The sequence below is a fragment of the Pelodiscus sinensis genome, chromosome 1, assembly GCF_049634645.1.
Source record: "Pelodiscus sinensis isolate JC-2024 chromosome 1, ASM4963464v1, whole genome shotgun sequence".
Lineage (NCBI taxonomy): Eukaryota > Metazoa > Chordata > Testudines > Trionychidae > Pelodiscus > Pelodiscus sinensis.
The window spans coordinates 20,540,899-20,560,567 of NC_134711.1; the positions used below are offsets into that span (position 1 = coordinate 20,540,899).

At 40.1% G+C, this 19,669-nt stretch overlaps 1 protein-coding gene across 1 annotated transcript in view; it reads left to right on the forward strand.

Annotated features, from left to right (window-relative positions):
* Positions 1-978: 978 nt before the first annotated feature.
* Positions 979-19,669, forward strand: part of GNAT3 (G protein subunit alpha transducin 3) — a 33,312-nt gene continuing 14,621 nt past the window's right edge. Inside the window, exons 1-3 of the mRNA XM_006117150.3 lie at positions 979-1,096; positions 9,685-9,727; positions 17,592-17,733. Coding sequence (XP_006117212.1) covers positions 979-1,096; positions 9,685-9,727; positions 17,592-17,733 — 303 coding nt within the window. The remainder of the gene's footprint in view (positions 1,097-9,684; positions 9,728-17,591; positions 17,734-19,669) is intronic.

Consider the following 19,669-nt stretch of genomic DNA (forward strand, 5'->3'; position numbering starts at 1 on the left):
ATTGCAAGAAAGAACATTTAATGCTTGGTCTTTAGAAAAACCTGTTCTTCCACCCAAAATCAAGGGAGAATTATATTTCTAACTAAACCTCCAACTACAGGAAATGCAAAGTGGGAAACCAGGAAAGTCAAACTGCTCTTGTTGGGTAAATAAATAATAATAATCTACTACTCCTTCGACTGAAGAATTGTTTCACAATGAAACTAAATGGGGTAGTAGGAATTGGCAGGGAATGCCATAGCTTTTCCCAAAAGGTACCACACAAAAGTGTACTCCTGCAGCTACATATTGTTACAGAGTTTGAATAGGAGTCAATTCATATGCTCATATGTGTGGGCATGTTAATAATTAATTCATTCTTAAAAGATGTGATGTCATCAATAACTACTCCTAACCTCGACATTTCTATGGGGATAACAAGAACAATCTGAGCTACATTTGTATGGATTAAAAAAAATAAATACAGCCAAATGTTTGGAAGGGATTAATAAACCTGTAGGCTTCAGGGCATAACACAGCCACTGACTTCTGGGAAGAGAGACTAACTTTCTGCATAACTAAGTTATTCTGTAATTGCCCACTTCTGGTTTCTTGCACCTTCCTCTGAACCATCTGGTACCTACCACTGTCACAGACTGAATACTGGACTAGATGTACTCCTGCTGTTATCCGGTATGGAAATTCCTGTATCATGATTCTCCAGAGCTATAATAGCCGAGTAGGGCATTTTAATTTTTTGACATCATAACACACTAATTCCATGTACCTATGTAAATCTTTTTTTTTGTGCCATCTCTGTATCATGTGATGAATCAAAAGCAACTGCTTAGTCTGAAAGCAATCTGCAGTTAAGAGTCTGAATGGGAATTTTAGACTCCCTGATAACATTGCTTTTGCAGGGGCTCTTTGAACAAAAGCAGATCTTCTAATTAGAAATCAACCAGCTAGGTCAATAAACGGATTCTGTTACACCACACCATGGGTAGTGGTGTCAGTTCAGAGAGTAAGGAGTCTGCGAGAAGATCTAAAGAACTAGAAAAGAAACTCCAGGAAGATGCAGAGCGGGATGCCAGGACAGTCAAATTGCTCTTGTTGGGTAAATAAATAATAATAATCTATTACTCCTTCTATTGAAGAATTACTTCACAATGAAACTAAATTTCAATACAGTGATCAACCAGCTCTTACAATTTTACTTTAAAACAGACGATGATGTAAATATTTTTTTGTGATTTTACAGTGACTCCTGGCACCTACTTTATGTCATGAAATGGATGATTAGGGACAAGCAATTAAGGGGAGATAAATGGGTTGAAAATGAATGTGGTTTTATAATATTTAATCATTTTAGATCATTTAAATAATTGGAATGACAGAATATGAGGAACAGAAATAACTTTTAGAATAATTAGAGTAATTGCTGTTGTCATTTGCAATGTGTAATACATGAAGTAAAAGGTAATGGTACGATAAGCACACCATAAATGTCCTAGTAAACGGACTGACACATACATCTGATTAAACCACAAATCAACAGATATGACTGTCTAATAAAAATTAATTAATTGTTTTAAATGTGCAAAACTGTTTCAACTTTTGTATGCAGTAAAAACAGATGGTTTAATGAAAATTTCTATATGTAAAAGTGCTTCTGTGTAAAATCATTTTATAGCAGATTATACAAAATTAATACACAAGGATTTTGCTATGTACCATTTCCTCTAATAGAAACTGTGTACTAAGGAATGCTTGATGGCAAGCAACATGGGCAATATCACAATATTAGTTCTATGCAAGAAAAAGTGTGGAATATATCAGACCACTTATCAGTATGTATGTACTTCTATAGATTTTCTTAATATTCTTCTTAATAATTCCTACTTGTGTAATAGTTGGCATAACAATGAATTTGATCAGCTGAATAGGACTCATTAAAACTGTATTTATGTAATACTAACAAAAACTTTACCATTATAGTTTATTCATACCAGATCCTCAGCTAATGTACATGAGTTTAGCTCCATTAATTTCAACTTTATGCCAGACCTCAATTTAGACCAGCTGAAGATTGAACCATCATTATTTAAATACATTATGGAGTAAATATAACAACTTAGGTATCATGAGCAATAATGAGAAGGTTCCAGTTTAGTAAACATTATTATATTAAAATATTGATTGATTATATGATATTAAGGATATGATGTATTTTAAGTGGGAAAAGTTGTAAATATATTAAGATCTGTTTAGTTGCATATCACTTTGGCAAAGACTATATACATGAAAGGTTTCTCCCTGGAAAATTAACAAAGCAACAATGTTAAAGGAATATATCTCTATAATCTACTGATGAAAAGTGCTACCTAAGGGTATGTCTACACTACAGCACTAATTCGAACTAACTTAGTACGAATTAGTTAATTCGATCTAAGCTAATTCGAATTAGCGCATCTAGACTTAAAAACTAGTTCGAATTAGCATTTTGATAATTCGAACTAGCATGTCCACATTAAGTGGACCCTGAACCAGGGTTAAGGATGGCTGGAAGAAGTGCCGGCAGGACATCAGGTTAGGACTTAGAGCGTGGAGCTGCTGTCTCAAGCTAGCCGAGGGCTGTGCTTAAAGGGTCCTGACCCCCACCCCGGACAGACAGTTCTCAGGGATTCCCCACTTGCAAACCAGTCCTGGCTTGGAGTGCCCTGAATGCCCACACTGGGCACATCACAGCACTCGGCCATCAGCCCGGCTGCACTTGCCACAGCCTGCCATCTGGAGGGGGGGTCAATCAAGGGGCTTCAGGAGAGCTTCCACTCCGAGGAGCCCACAGAGCCAGCCCAGTCCTCCCCATCGGGGGCTCGTACTCCATTCCTCCCTCACCTCCTTCCACTTATCCATCCCTAGCCCCCCATCCTCATGTACAAAATAAAGGACACGTGTGTTCAAAAATAGAAACTCTCTTTATTGAACAAAACTCGGGGAGACTGGGAAAAGGAGGTGGGAGAGGGGAAGACAGACGGTGGGAGAGGGGAGGGCAACTAAAATAATCAGGGGTTTGGAACAGGTCCCATATGAAGAGAGGCTAAAGAGACTGGGACTTTTCAGCTTAGAAAAGAGGAGACTGAGGGGGGATATGATAGAGGTCTATAAAAACATGAGTGGTGTGGAGAGGGTGCATAAAGAAAAGTTCTTCATTAGTTCCCATAATAGAAGGACTAGAGGACACCAAATGAAATGAATGGGTAGCAGGCTTCAAACTAACAACAGAAAGTTCTTCTTCACAAAGCAAATAGTCAACCTGTGGAACTCCTTGCTGCAGGAGGCTGTGAAGGCTAGAAGTTTAACAGAGTTTAAAGAGAAGTGAGATAAATTCATGGAGGTTGGGTCCATGGAGTGGTATTAGCCAGGGGGTAGAAATGGTGTCCCTGACCTCTGTTTGTGGAAGGCTGGAGATGGATGGCACGAGACTAATGGCTTGGTTATTGTCTTCGGTCCATCCCTTCCAGGGTCCCTAGTGTTGGCCACTGTTGACAGACAGGCTAGTGGGCTAGATGGACCTTTGGTCTGACCCAGTACGGCCATTCTAAGCTCAGGGCTCAGGGTCAGGGGTCTCAGTGGACCACCTTGATTTTCATGCACACCTCCACCTGGGTGGCCAGGCTGGCAGCTATCCTGCCCTAGATAGCCACTTTCCTGTGCCTAGTGCGGAGGTCATGGATGAGGTCCACGATGTCTGCACTAGACCAGGCAGGCACCCGCCTCTTGCGGACCTGGGCAGGCTCCCAGGAGCCGCCAGCCTGGTCCCGGGAAGAGGCGGAGGGCTGGGTGGCAGCGGGTGGCTGGCTCGAGCCGTGCCAGGTGCATGGTCTGCTGGCTGGGTGCTGGCAGGCTTGCACCTGGCACGGGCACCGTAGCCAGCCCGTGCCCCTTTAAGGGCTCCGGGGCCGGGAGGGGGGCATACGAGTTTCCCTGGTGGTGCCCAGAGTGGCCACCAGGGAAAGCTGGGGAGGGCTAGCCTCCCACTAGTTCGAATTAAGTGGCTACACGGCCCTTAATTCGAGCTAGTTAATTCGAACTAGGAGTTAGTCCTCGTAGAATGAAGTTTACCTAGTTCGAATTAAGCGCTCCGCTAGTTCGAATTAAGTAACGCCTATCAAAGTTACGTCTGTTAGTAACGTCTGTTAGTTCGAATTAACTTTGTAGTGTAGACATGCCCTCAGAGCTGAATAGTTATTGAAAAGGCAGAGCTGTGTGTGACCTTAAAGAACCATGAGAAACTATGTTCCCTGAATTTTCTGATCACAGGTTAAAAAGCTTTAATTGTGAAGAACATGCAGGTCAACTGTGCAAAACAATTAATTAAAATTCTAAAAGTTGACAAAGATTTATTCAAAAACAAAAAAAATTGACTAGGTGTGCCAAAAAAATTGTTGTCCCCAAAAAAAGATTAGATAGATAGATAGATAGATAGATAGATAGATAGATAGATAGATAGATAGATAGATAGATACTTGTGGGAAATATTAGAATTGCCATACTGGATCACACGTCTGCTAGCTTTGGTCCAGTATACTGACACTGACTTGCATTGGTTCCTGCATAGTATGGTGTGGGAAAACACACAGAAGGATAGGACATAGGATAACCTGTAACCAGGAAAATTTTATTTTCAAACTTCCATTATTTAGAGTATTTATACTTTGAATCATATGCAGTTTTATCCCTACCAGTACTTTTCTTTTTCAGGTTTTATTATTATAACTCTGGATATGCTTCTCCAGATAAGAGTTCATTGCCTAGTGGAATCCCATTAAGAACTTAGCCTCAATGATATTCTGTGGCAATGAGTTCCACAATCTAACTGAATGTTTTATGAAACATAGTATTAGAGATGTAGCCGTGTTAGTCTGGTCTTGCTGAAACAAAAGACAGGCCTATGCAGCACTTTAAAGACTAACAAGATGGTTTATTAGGTGATGAGCTTTCGTGGGCCAGACCCACTTCCTCAGATCAAAGTGGATCTGTCCCACTAAAGCTCATCACCTAATAAACGATCCTGTTATTCTTTAAAGTGCTGCATAGGCCTGTCTTTTGTTTTATGAAACAGTGTGTCTTTTAATCATTTTAAATTTGTCACCTTTCAATTTTGTTCACTGTCCTCTTGTTTTTGTCTGTGGAAGCAGGGAAAGTAGCCTGGTCTATCTTCACAAAATTGTTCATTATGTTTAAGCCCCTTAAACTGATTTTTACTGAAATTTACTAGTTTTTACAAAAAGTTCTATTCAGTTTTTTCCAATTTTCACTCTACCAAATGCATAAAAATAACTTGTTTATTAGAAAAATACAATACACTGCATGAGATACATGTACTGTATTACAATAATACAGTAGTCTGTGTGTATACACAAAGATGACTGTTGAAGTAAAACTATGTATTAATCTAGAACATACACCCAATAAATCAACAGGCATGCATGTAAGCTCAGAAGTGCTGAGCATCTGAACATACTGGTGAATCTCAAAACTACCATGTACACATTTTAAATTGTTATCACGTTAACAATTTAACACAAAAAAAGGAAGAAAATGAATATCTGTATCAGAATACATTTTGGAACGCAAGGAAGTATTTGAAAGTGTAAACAATATATATTTATTGGCTAGTAGTTCTAAGTCTACAACAGTAAACTGTTTATTCAAATGAAAAGTTTTATTTGGGAATTAGAGATATATTGTTTTCTTAAATTCTGACATGTGTTTTGAGTTCTGTCATACTTCTGGAGCAAACCACACTGATGAACAGAATTCATAGCATTAATCTGAATACTTTTCTCCCTGCCTATCTGTCCACCAAAACCCTGGGGCAGAGAACCTGGTGACATGGGAGCAGGGGAGCCTGGTGATCCGCTGACAGACCACGGGAGAGCCCAGAGTCTGTCAGCAGAGGGGCCAGAATTGACCTCCCTTGGTCCAGCAAACTCCCTCCTCTGGGACCATTATTTAAATCGCGGCTTCATTTCTCTTTGCCGATCAGCCTAATCTACATGGCTTCATCAATGGAGCCGTGTAGTTTAAACATACCCCAACTGCAGTACTTGAATGGAGTTGTTTATTCATCACAACTTGTGGCAGTTGACAGTGTGACTAAAAAAGAGTAAATGACTGGTACCCAGAGATAAAAGACCTGGGATATGGTGAGGAGTCTTGGGCTTTGGGATAGGGTGAGACCATTTGGCCTTCACAGGCTGAGATCAGATCTTATGGGCCAAGGTCCCCATCCTTCTGCAGGGGCAAAGGTACTAAGACTCAGAGAATTGAGTAATGGGGGACTGGTTAAGAAAAGCCTAGCCCAACTTATGGGTTATATGCTAAAAAGCTTTGTGGCCTTCATAGTGGAACAAACTGACTGGTATAGATGAATATAGGTGGTGAGTAAGTAGTGCTCCTCCCATGCTGAAATGTAATACAGTTGTGTCTTGCTGCTTAATTTGAAGCATGGGTCTATCCTCATTTCACTACATCAATCAATAGTTGCTTTTTTGAACTCACAGACATTCATAATCTGTTGAATATATTTCCTTCCTTTCTTCCTTTCTTCCTTCCTTCCTTTTGTCATTCATTCCTAATCAGCATTATTCTTTAAAATTATCAAAGGGACGCATTCATCATGGTGGCATTAATTCTGTCAAGGTTAGTGGACTTCCACTTATAACAATTCACTATCCTAGGTATTGAAGAATCAAGTTTTATGTTTAGCTATTTATACCAGTCTGAGCATAAATGAAGAGTGTATTTTAAATTAGAAATGACCTATTATGGGTTTAAAAGTTTCATCAGCTTAGTTCTAAAAAGCACCCGATAATTTTTCAGGAATCTAAAAGGGTGTCATGAGGAGGAGAGAGAAAACTTGTTCATCTTGGCCTCTGAGGCTAGAAAAGAAGCAATGGGCTTAAACTGCAGCTAGGGAGGGGAGGTTTAGGTTGGACATTAGGAAAAAGTTCCTAACTGTCAGGGTAGTTAAACACTGGAATAAATTGCCCAGGGAGGTTGTGGAATCCCCATCTCTGGAGATATTTAAGAGTAGGTTAGATAAATATCTAGCAAGGATGGTCTAGACAGTATTTGGTCCTGCCATGGGAGCAGAGGACTGGACTCGATGACCTCTCGAGGTCCCTTCCAGTCCTAGTATTCTATGATTCTATTATTAGGATGTTTTTGCAAACTTTATCCCTGTAACTCAAACATCTTCACACTCCAAATATCACAGGAGCTTTCTTTCTAGAACATTTCCATCACTGCATTTCATATTCCTTTAAGGAAGAAAATGCTAAGAGAAGTCTTTTCTTATATAGTCAACAAGTTCTGATGGACTGAGTATGGGGCTCAGGGCCAGGAATCTGTATTTTTTATCCTGTTTTACCAGTGAGTCACTGTGTGATCTTAGGCAAAGCAAATAAACATTCTGTACCTAAATAATAAAATACTTCTCTAGCTCACAGTAATGTTGTAGCAGCCCTATCCTGGCCAGAGGATCTGGCTGAACATGAGGAAAGAAGGAAGGAAAGATTCAGGACTGCAATAAATTCTTACTATTCTGCTTCCTTGGGAGTCAGAGCTCCTCCTGAGGCAGTGTATCTAGGAGCAACTGAACCTAAAAGTTCCATGTAGCAAATGACTAAGTATTTCTTAGATATTAATTAAGAGTATACACAGAGAAGGAGAAATGAATATAAATTCCTGCTCCTAGTATAAATTAACTTTGTTGGATATTGAACAAGGACTAAATTATGTATTATTTTCACTAACATTGTTCAGGCTAGCATAGGCATTTTGCATGAATGTCCTAAGACCAAACCTGAGGAAGACTCTTCTTGGCTTGAAAGCTTGTTTCCCTCCTGAACAAAAGTTGGCCCTCCTCACTGCTTGTCTCTCTTTGGGCATGTCTACACAGCAGGTTATTTTGTAATAACTGATGTTTTTTCCGAAATAACATAATGGACATCTACACTACAAGCCTTCATTTTGAAATAGTGTTGAGCTGGAGGACTTCTTATTCTGATTCATGATAACCCTCATTTCATGAGGAGTAAAGCGTGTTCTTCCTTCAACTTCCTGCTGTGTAGACAGTGCCAAAAGCCGAATTAAGCTATTTCAACTTAAGCTATGCAATTGACATAGCTAAAGTTGAGCAGCTTAATTTGACTTTAGCCCTGCTATGCAGACATACCCTAATATCCTTCCAACACAGCTATAACTACACTGCATAAGAACACTCTGTCAAACAGTGAAATTCTGGTAAGAATTGCACAATTGGCAGGGGCCTGCTGTGGTTTGCTCAGTTCCTTAAATGGGTATTCAGACGATACTGACCTATACAAAATTTGCAAGTTCCAGATGCAAAACCAATTGTTGACACAGTCGTAATTAATCACAGAGAGTGGCAGATGGCAGCATCAGCCAATGATAGTACAATCATGGTATTTTTCACCAGTGCTCTCTGCCACTCACTTTCGGGGTTTTAGAAGAATGTTTTGCATGTGTTTTGCTAGTTGTTATGACTCATTTGGTGACATTTAAATGCTGTTAACTTTTTTAAAAAATCTGTTTAGAAAATGCTTGCCATGAACTCATTCTGTCCAGTCGATGAACATCCAGCTAGAATAGCAATGACATGATTCTCCACTGTCTGTAGCCATGTACACCTGTGCCAAAGGAGGTTATATCAAAAATATTGTGCACAGGTGCTGTAGTAGACAAAAGGCATAGCAATGGAAACTCATGTTCCTTTAATTCCTTGCGGTTAGCCCCCACATTTATTCCCCCATTGAAACACTAGGGCCTAAAACCCAGTAAGTTGCTCACCTGACCTGCTAACATTGCTACTCCTGGATATCTGTACTTACACTGTATCAGGCAAGCAAAGGCACGTACCACTTCTTTTGCAGCAGGGGGATATCATGCTGTGATTGTTAGGCATTTCAGTATGAGGGCCAGATTCAAGTATATAAGACTACCCATGGCTGAAACTTGGTCCTACTTCTGCAAATGACTTTACCTGGGCAGACCCATGCCCCGAGGCAGAACCTCAGTGAAGTCAATGAGGGCTCTGTGCAGACACAGATTTCTTCTTAAACTGAGCAAGCCTGACTTTACACATACTCTCTCTCTCTCTATGTCTCTCTTCTACACAAGAGTCCAAGGTCATGGTACATAGGATGTGTAGTTTTATATCCACTACAAGGAGTTTGCACCCATGATGCTTCTATATATAGATGAAATGCAACCCTTCCCCACTCCCCTCCCCACCATGCAATGGGATGCAGGATTGAGGGCTGTTTGTTCACTGAAATGAGCTTTCACATGCTTCAAGTGCCCAGTGGATGCTGACAGAATATAATTATGGCCCGTGTTCTTTTCTCTTTGTTTCCAAAATCTATATTCTTTTAATTATATCATTGTTCTTTTAGCTTTTACAATGACATTTGTATTAGGATTTCAGTGCAAAATACACCTTGATTGAAAAAGAAAGCAGATTCTAGGAGATAAAATGATGCCTCTGCAGATTGTATGTGTCTCTCACCTTCCCAGTTTTTGTCCATGAAAATTACAGACTTTGCAAGATGAATTTGATTGCCTGTTAGAGTTATGTGTATATCAGTAACAGTTTTGAATGTTCTTTTTCTGCAGGTGCTGGAGAATCAGGAAAGAGCACTATTGTGAAGCAAATGAAGTAGGTTCATGAATATTAATTTCAGTTATAAAATTTGAATATTTGCAGCTTCTGCAGCAAATGTCTTAGCTACAAGTAATTTTATTCTCAAATAAAATGCAAAAAACAATGAATATCAACTTCCAATTCCAACACACAAACCAAAATACAAAACGATCAGAGATATACAGCTGATTTTCTAATCAAATATATTGGGAAAATATTGCACTGATCCAACTACTTTGGAAGTCAAGCAAAGTCTTTCCACTAGCTTCTGCAGGAGTTGCATGACACCATGAATATTAGATCAAGGAGTGTAATTGAATTTATAAACTTATAAATCAATGCTTTGCTTCTTCAAGTGTCTGTCACGGTTGATCTTCACAGAATTCTCTAATTCCTACCCACAGCCAACCCTCTAGTGAATGGGAAATTGAATCTAGCCCTTGTGTTCTGTGCAGAGTGGGAGGTGCAAGGATACCCCCATTACATATTTTGCACCAAGGCTAGACACAATTGCAGGGAATTATGTCTTTGTGCACCCAAGGATACTAACCACTCCAAAGAGCTAAGGAAGAAGTTAGCATGATTGTCCTATCCCACTTCTATGGTCCCAGCTGAAAGATGCTGGGAAGAGGAGGTGAGATCACCCAAAGGGCAATATCCCCTTCTTGTTGGGGATCTGGACAAAAAGCTATTTTGATTGTGCCATTATCTAAGAGACACCTAGTGCAGTAACTGTTCACTCAACAAGGGTCTGATCCCATTCCCATTGAATGCAATGTATAGTATTTCCATTGTTCTCAAAGGGAGTTGGATTCGGCACTGAATGAGCTTCAATATAGGCTATATTATTATATTAATATCTAGGCTGTACACATTTCTTTGCATGTGTTTAAGCAAGCCAATTTTTCTAAAGGTAACTAAAATAGTAGTTTAAAGAATAACTCAACTGAGTCAAGCCAATGGCAACATAACTCCTACTTAAACATACAGCCCATGTCCTCCTTTATATTTACAAGCTCAAAAACTCTTTTTGTTTAGCTGAGGCTTCTTTTTACAGGTGAATTTGTGAATTATTGCCTGAAATTCCTTTTTATGGTCATCTGATAAATACAGAGGATGGTTAAAAAATCCCAGAGGCATGATCACTGTAATTATTTGAGCAATGCCTCCACATTTTTGGCATCCATCTGTGCCAATCTACACATTTTTTAAAAGAGTGTTTTTAGTAGAGAGGACCCTTTCTCATTTACATTTTATTGGTTATTTCTTATCCTTATTGACTCATTAAAGAATTATTTGGACAATATTTTGCCTAGGGATAAATGCCATAATGGCAAATTTTTACATTTTTCAGTTCACTTTTCAGCAGGACAATTTTAATAATATAACCATAGTTTTCACCAAATGTTTTGCTAACTTTTCTGCTTCATGTAAAATCAGGTATTTTGTATTTCCTTCATTGTAACTCTGATTGAACAGCTCATCCATACTCAGCAAAGTGCTTTAAAACGTAGTTCCACTGAAGTTGTGCTGAAATGTTTTGCTGAATAGGGCTAAATGTCATCTTGATTATCTGAATTGGAAACGCCAAGAAATGTTGACAGCTAATGTACTTGGATAGCAACAGAGGTAAACCCAAAAAACTCTATGTCTTCAAGATTTAGAGTTTGTTGGAAAATAGGTGGTTTTCTGTGGAAAATTATGACTTTTTTTCATTTTTTAAACAATTTCTATGGAAAATTTTGTGATTTTGGTGAATATCAAAATATGATGGTCAAAACCTGAAATATTTCAGTATTCAAAGGTTTGATTGTCAGGTGTTCATTTTTTCAACAACAAAAAATCTAAATTTTCCATGGAAGTGAACAGTAAAAAAAAATGTGTTGTTGAAACTTTCCTGTCAGAAACAATTTTAAAATAAAATTTTCAGCCAGCATTAATGAGGCCATCCTAATATTATTGATATGATATTTTTAATGACTAGATCACAGTACTATAGTTTCTATTATTCATCATGACAGAAATAGCTTTGGATTTGATCCAAACCTCACAGAAATCTGATTTTTGGATAACATTCTCTGACACATAAAAAAGAGTAACAGTATCTTAAAAGAGAAAAAGCAGAAAATTCCAAAGTATTTAATTGATTGCTCTTGCTCAGATTTAGCTAACTGCACCTATCTCAGGAAAATGCACATACATGTACAGATGTGTACATACAAACACACACAGCTAAACTATACCCTCAAATATGTGTATATAATACCATTTTATCATGAATGGTAGCCCAATCCAATATGCTTCCATCTGAGATTTTTTAAGAGTGCTTAAATTTTCAGATGGGATTAAAGAAAATAATTGTTCAGCTGTTTACACTGTTCTCATCCTTTGTGTATTTACAAGATGATATTACTGCTTTTGAATCTTCTCTAAAGAAGGCTATGCTTTGAAGATGCATTTGAAAATGTTTCCTTGTTTGGTTAGGTCACGCATAAAGGGATTAAGAAACTGCTACTGACTAGCTGTTCTTGTGGTGGATAGAATGGAAATGGCATAATATGTGAATATAAATACAAAAGCCTAACAAATAGTTTTTTTCTTTTTGAAATAACAGTTGCTAGTGCTATTTTGAGACCATCTATTTTCTTCCTCTTGTTGTTCAAATGCTTTTAAGGATAATAACAATATTTAAAATGACTGTTTGAGAATTATAAGTGCACTTGCTTGTCTTTCTTCAGATGTTCACAATCCCCTACATTTCAAAACAGACACTAAAAATGTATTATTTTAATCCCACAACTTCCACACAGTACACATTCCTGTGGGACATGCACACTAAAAGAGCCAAGATTTTGAGTGTTCTGCAGTTTGGAGTTTCCTGTTTTTCATGCACATCCTGCTACAAAGGACCTTGACTCTGAGAAATCTTGCAATGGAGCACATCAATAGAAAGGGTACTTTTATGGTGTTGCAAATACTTGTGGATCACCATGAGCATTTTAATGACATCAAGATGGGATGATCTGGAAAAGTGCATGCTGCATACATCTTCAAGAATGCTGGCCAATAGAGAAAGCTGCAAGCAGGGACTTTCTTTCTAGAAGAGAAGATTCCAGTGGGGGATGTTGAAAATTCCCATTGTGATCCTGGGAGACCAAGCATACCCAGTGCTCATGAAGCCTTACACAGGAAACCAGGACAGCAGCAAGGAGCACTTCAACAATAGGCTTAGCAGGTGCAGAATGATCACAGAATGTGCCTTTGGCAGATTAAAAGCTGTTTTGCTGGTGTTGTCTTTATGGCAGGATAGACCGACATGAGGAAAATATGCCCATGGTCCTAGCATCCTGCTGTGCACTCCATACTATTTCTGGGTATGTCTACACTACCCCGCTAGTTCAAACTAGGAGGGTAATGTAGGCATACCGCACTTGCAAATGAAGCCCGGGATTTGAATTTCCCAGGCTTCATTTGCATAAACTGGGCGCCGCCATTTTTAAATCCCTGCTCGTTCGAACCCCGTGCCTCGCAGCTACATGCGGCATGAACTAGGTAGTTCTGACTAGGCTTCCTAGTCCGAACTACCGTTACTCCTCATTCCACGAGGAGTAACGGTAGTTCGGACTAGGAAGCCTAGTCCGAACTACCTAGTTCGTGCTGCGTGTAGCCGCGCGGCACGGGGTTCGAACGAGCAGGGATTTAAAAATGGCGGCGCCCAGTTTATGCAAATGAAGCCCGGGAAATTCAAATCCCAGGCTTCATTTGCAAGTGCGGTATGCCTACATTACCCTCCTAGTTCAAACTAGGAGGGTAGTATAGACATACCCTCTGATGCTAGCGATTAAATGTTTCCCCTCGGGGTGGGGTATGGCAGAGGATCACCTGGCAGTTGATTTTGAGCAGCCAGAGTCTAAGGCTATTAGAGGGGCAAAATTGGCATGGGGGACTATTCAAATGGAGTTTTTGAGGCAACATTTTTAAAATGAGCACCTGAAATGCTTCTTTTTATGCAACACTCTGTCACGCTTTGTCAACTTGATGCCTTGCATGAAAGTTTTGGTGATTCCTGAATAGGATTTGTTTTTCAGAAAATGATAAAGTTGCCATTGGATATTAATTTCCGCAGTAATACTCATGTTTTGGAAACAAATAAAGATAGGTTATCTTTCAAGAGTTTTAAAATTAAATATCAATTAACAATGCACACACAAAAGGTTTGGTGGGTTGAAGATTATAGTGAAGAGCAGTATGTCTTTATCTGGCTATTATTTTGGATGCTATCTGAAGGGGTGGAGTGAACGGGGTACTTAGGCAGGCTAGGAACTTGCAAGACATATGTGAGAGGAGTTTGGGGAGTGCATAGAAAGCAGACGGTGAGCGTCCATATTTTCTACTGCAGCATGATTAGGAACTTAACATCTCTGTTTGCTCCTACATCACTTTGATCATCTGCTCCTGGCCTGCTATAATTCAATCCTAAATTCTGCTTCACTATTTAAAATCTTTCCTTTAACGTCTCTCCTCATTCCTTGTGGTCCTGTTTTTCAGCCTGGGAATTGGAGCATCTCTCAGAACATGTCCTCCTTGGTTGCTTCCTTAATTTAGGAAGATGCTCCACCAGTGTGTAAGGGGTTCCCCAGAAGGCTACATCTTCAGAAGCACAAGAAACAATAAACTGAAGTGTGATTGTTCATGTTCAACAACCGATTATTATAGTAAAATATGCCTCTTTTTAAATAAGAATCAGTTTTTTACTGTCCACTGGCAAGTACTAAAATCAGCAAATACCCTAAACATGAGGATTTCATCCTGGATGGCGGAGGGGGGCGGGAGCGTGGGACAATGAACCCGGGCCAAAGGATCCAGGTGATTTTTTTAAGGGGATCACTGCATGTTACTAGGGACAATGTTGCAAATTTTGCCACCATTTTCTATAGGCATGGGTCACTGAAGCCAATAGTATACTCCTGAGGATAAGCAAGGATGCAAAGGTGCAGTTCCTGCATTTGAATGCAGGTCCCTGTGCTTCTCACCCGTGTGCCACTTTGGTCCCTGCACAAGGAATTGCTGATTGGTGCAAAAAAGAGTCCTACAGTGGATGAAGGCACAAAGCAGCTCTTCCAAGAAACCTTTGATAGACAATTGGAAACTATCCCCTGAAAAGTTTTCTTGAGATCTCACTGGATGATTCCCATGACATCTCAGTGTTCATTAACACGCTCTTCTGACCCACTCCAAAGCTGCACAGGAGAATGTGAACCAGAACTAGTCCTGTACATTTCTATCCCTTCACACACTTCTAGAATATACAAAGCAAAGGACAGTTCTGTCTCATATAACCAAGCAGCATCAATTCAAATTAAAAAAAAGCATTCACCTGAGCTCTTCTCTCCTGTATCATGAACACCAGAGATGGACTTCTGGGAATGCCTGGAACCCTCTAGAGTGGAAAAGGGGTCCAGACTCACCATGCCACCAGATGATCCTGCCGTCCTCCCCATGGACCTTCAACTCAACCTCCTCATTTGCAGCTTCATCCTTGGGATTGAGTCTACTGTCCACAGTTTCCAATGCCACTGAAGTAACCACAGAGTTAGTGAATTTGGGGTCACTGCAGAGGATGACATCCAGCTCCTTATAAAACATCAGGTCTCTGGCATAGCATAAGAGCAACAGTTTTGCTCCCTCACCTTCTGATATGCTTGCTCCTTTATTTTTGTATGGCACTTCTGTATGTACCATTCATAACCCTTCTCCAGAGTGAAATCTGACCATAGGTATAAAAGTTACTCTGTCTGGAGCAGTGCTAGGAATGCACATCCTCCTCTCCCCACAGTCACAGCAAACGCAACAGTGCAGGTATGCTCCAAGTGAGGAGCCACCATTGTCCTCTGGGACAGTGTGATATGAGCTGTCCATGAGCAAACAGGAAGTAGAAATTCAAAAATTCCCAAGTCTTTAAAGAAAAAGAACCAGATATGTAGCTGGGTGCAGGGCAGCAGAGTTCTAACTACTGGGCAGAGCAGTAATGAAGGTCATTGTGGGATGCATCCTGAAGGCCATTTATAGCAATATAACCAAGTGCAGTCTCTACACTCCGATACAAAAAGCTCATTGCCTCTCATTAAGGTGTTTGTGGGGGTTTTGTTGTTGTTGTCAAAGCAGGAAAGTTTTGTCAGTAGACAGAGCATTGCAGTGTGTACATCTGACTTTTGTCAACAACTGTGTAGTGTAAACAAGGCCCTAGAATAAGCTTGTCCCTTGCAAAACAAGTGTCCCTGTGCACTTCTGTTCATTTAGAGCAGGGGTGTCCAAACTTTTTTCAAAGAGGGCCAGATTTGATGAAGTGAACATGCGTGAGGGCCAGCCATTTTGCCTGACATTCTTTGAACGATTAAAATTAAATGCAAATTAACTATTTTATGCAAAGTTTATTGCAAACGGCATACTTTTCATTTCGTCACATGGATGACAAATCTAAACAGGTGTTAAATCACTCTGCCTTTCATATCTGAAGGCCAGATGAAAAAAAAATCCAGGAAGCTGAAATATATGTCAGGAACATTGTAAAGTACATTACATATTATTGATAATAAAGGTTGTCTGTCAATTTTAAGTTCAAAAAATATGAACAGGAACATAACACCAAGTATACATGTTGTGTCTAAATATATTTATAACTGATTTAGACCAACTGACATTAACTGAGATTTTACAATGTATTCATCTCAATACATATGGATTCGTTGGGGGCCATAAAAGATAGATATTGCCAAATTACCTGGGGGGCCGTATTAAACTGGAACACGGGCCCAATTGGCCCGCGGGCCGGACTTTGGACATGTCTGATTTAGAGCAACGTTGTCACAACCCTTATTCTTCTAGGCAGAGAGTCCTACCTAGGCCTGTTCAGTTTGCAACTCTGACTTTGTCTGGAAATGGATGACAGGGGAGGGATCATATGAGGATTACCTGTTGTGGTCCCTTCCCCTGGGGCATCTGGCATTGGCCACAGTTGGCAGACAGGATACTGGGCTGGATGGACCTTTGGTCTGTCCCAGTATGGCCATTCTTATGTTCTTATGTACAAGAAAATAGCAGGAACACCTCACTCAGTATTCCTGCACCTTTAAGTAAGTGGGGAGGAAGGGTGCAGGAAGTAGGAGTAGCCTTGCCTCTCGGCTCTTTATTTGCAGCCAAATGGCTGGATGGATGCACAGGAGAGAATAAGCTACACATCAAAATAGGGGGAAGCAACTTATTCCCCCCCCCCCCAGAGTCCATGAGGAACTGGGTTAGATGGCTTGCCTTTATATAGAACTTAAGTGAAGACACTGCTATACTGAAGGGGAGCTTCTACTTTTGCTATAATTCATCTGCCTCCCTAAGAGATGGTAGCTATGTTGACAGCCAACATTCTCCCATCAAGATAACGCCATCTACATGGGAGTGGGGGAAGTCAGTATAACTATGTTGCTCAGGAGCATGGACTTTTCACGCCTCTGAGCAACATCATTATACCTATAGAAGTCGGAAGTGTAAATCTGGCCTGAGTAAAAATTTGTTCTCTGGGCTGCTCCTGGAGAAGTGTAGTTAAATGCTACCCCTATCTCTGTCAGATCATAAAGTCCCAATGGTATCCCTCAGTGTTAGAGCTTCCATTCACTCTCACTGTTCATCTACCTATTCACCTTTTCACCATCCAGAAGAGCTGGCTGATTTCAGAGACTCACACTTAGCTTTATATTTCCTGAATTGCAAATGATTCTCCTAGGGCAGGCTATAATAAGTTCTTTGTAATATTCAAACAGAATTCAAAAGCACTTGTCATCCTTTACTTGAAAATTGTCTTAGATCAGTTTTTCTGTTTGCATCACAGGATCATCCATAAACAAGGATTCACAGATCAGGAATACATGGAATTCAAATCGGTCATTTACAGTAACGTGTTGCAATCCATCCTGGCTATCGTGAAGGCAATGTCAACATTAGGGATTGATTTTAAAAACCCAGCCAGTAAAGTGAGTATGACACCTGTGCCTTTGAAACAGGCATACAAATATAAACTTGTGTATTAAAATCTTGAATCTCTATGGGATAGCAAGAGAACTCAGCCTTTGTTTCCCAGTAGTGGACACATTTATTCTGCTTCAATTTTGTTTGTGTCACAATGTCCTTGGTCTTTTGAACTCTAACACTTATCCATTAAATTAACCTTTTGTGAAGGATGAAACAAAAGATTTGAGATTTAAACTTTTATGCAAAATGTTATTCAATTTGTACAAACATTAACCAGAATCGAAACCAGTAACTCAGTATAATTCAGCTTCTGACAAACAGAAGCTAGAGACACCATTTCTACCCATACTGGTGAATAGACATTGATGGACCTATCCTCCATGAATTTGTCTAGTTCTTTTTCGAACCTTGCTAAGTCCCAATATTTACAACATCCCCTTGGCAAGAGGTTCCACAGGTTGGCTGTATGTTGTGTGAAGAAATACTTCCTTTTATTTGTTTTAAACCAGCTACCTATTAATTTCATTTGGTGACCCTTCATTCTTATGTTATGGGAATAAGTAAATAATTTTTCCTTGTTTACTTTCTCCACACCAGTCATGATTTTATAGCCTTCTATCATATCCCCCTTTATTCTTCTCTTTTCTAAGCCAAAAAAAATCTCAATTTTATTAATCTCTCCTCATATGGCAGCTATTCCAAACCCCTAATTATTTTTGTCACTTTTTTCTGAACTTTTTCCATGTCAAGATACCTTTTTTTGAAATGAGGTGACCATGTCTCTTTGCTCTATTCAAGATATGGGCCTAGCATGGATTTATACAGAGGCAATAAGATATTATCTGTTTTATTCTCTAAAAAAGCTGTTTGCTTTTTTGACTGCTTGCTGCACATTGAGTGGATGTTTCTAGAGAACTATCCACAATGACTCCAAGATCTCTCTCGACTGATAATAGCTAATTTAGTCTCCATCATTTTGTACATATAGTCGGGATTGTGTTTTCCAGTATGCATTACTTTGCATTTATCAACATTAAAATTCATCTGCCATTTTGTTGCTCAGTCACCTGGTTTTCTATCACCTGGTTTTCTGAGATCCTTTCGAAGATCTACACAGTTTGGTTTGGTTTTAACTATTTAAGCAGTTTAGTATTATCTGAAAATTTTGCCACTTCACTGTTTTCCCCTTCATCCACGTCATTTCTGAATATGTCAAATAGTCTTGGTCCTATTGAATGGTTCACTGCCATGAAGAAACTACAATGCAGGTATGTTGCTGGACCTGATAGTATAATACCTACATTTCTCAGGTGCATGGCCTGTGAGTGAAGCATCTTGACAAAGTGCCCTTTATTTCTAAATATATTTCGAAATAATTGGCGCACTATTCCGGCATGCCTGAGGGTCAAGGGACTTGTTGGGCTAGCAGAGGCGTAGCGAAGGGGAGGCAAGGGGGGCATTTGCCCTCGGGTGCCATGCCAGGGAGCGCAGGGCTGGGCTGGGAGCAAAGCACACGCTGCTCTGGCCCACATGATACTTTTGAACAGAGACTGAGAGTTGGCTAAATGCTCCTGGCTCTCTACACACTGTGAGTTGAGGCAGCAGGGCCGGGTGGCAGCAGTGGCCACTGTAAAGATTAGAATCCCTTACCCGGCTGTTCCGTTACTCCCGTGCCTGGCTCTGGGGGGGGGGGAGGATTTGATGGGGGCACTCCCGGTGCTGGGGAGAGGCTCATTCAGGGGGAGAGGTGAGTTCATTTGGATGCGGGTTCTGGGGAGTCGGACTCGGGGGAGGAGTGAGTACTTTGGGATGGGGCACTGAGGGGGCTGGCTCTGAGGGAGGTCTGAGTGCCTCAGGATGGGGGGACACTGGTGAGGGGCTGGCTATGGGGGGAGAGGTGGGTGCATTAGGGTTACTTATAATTTTTTAAAATAAAAG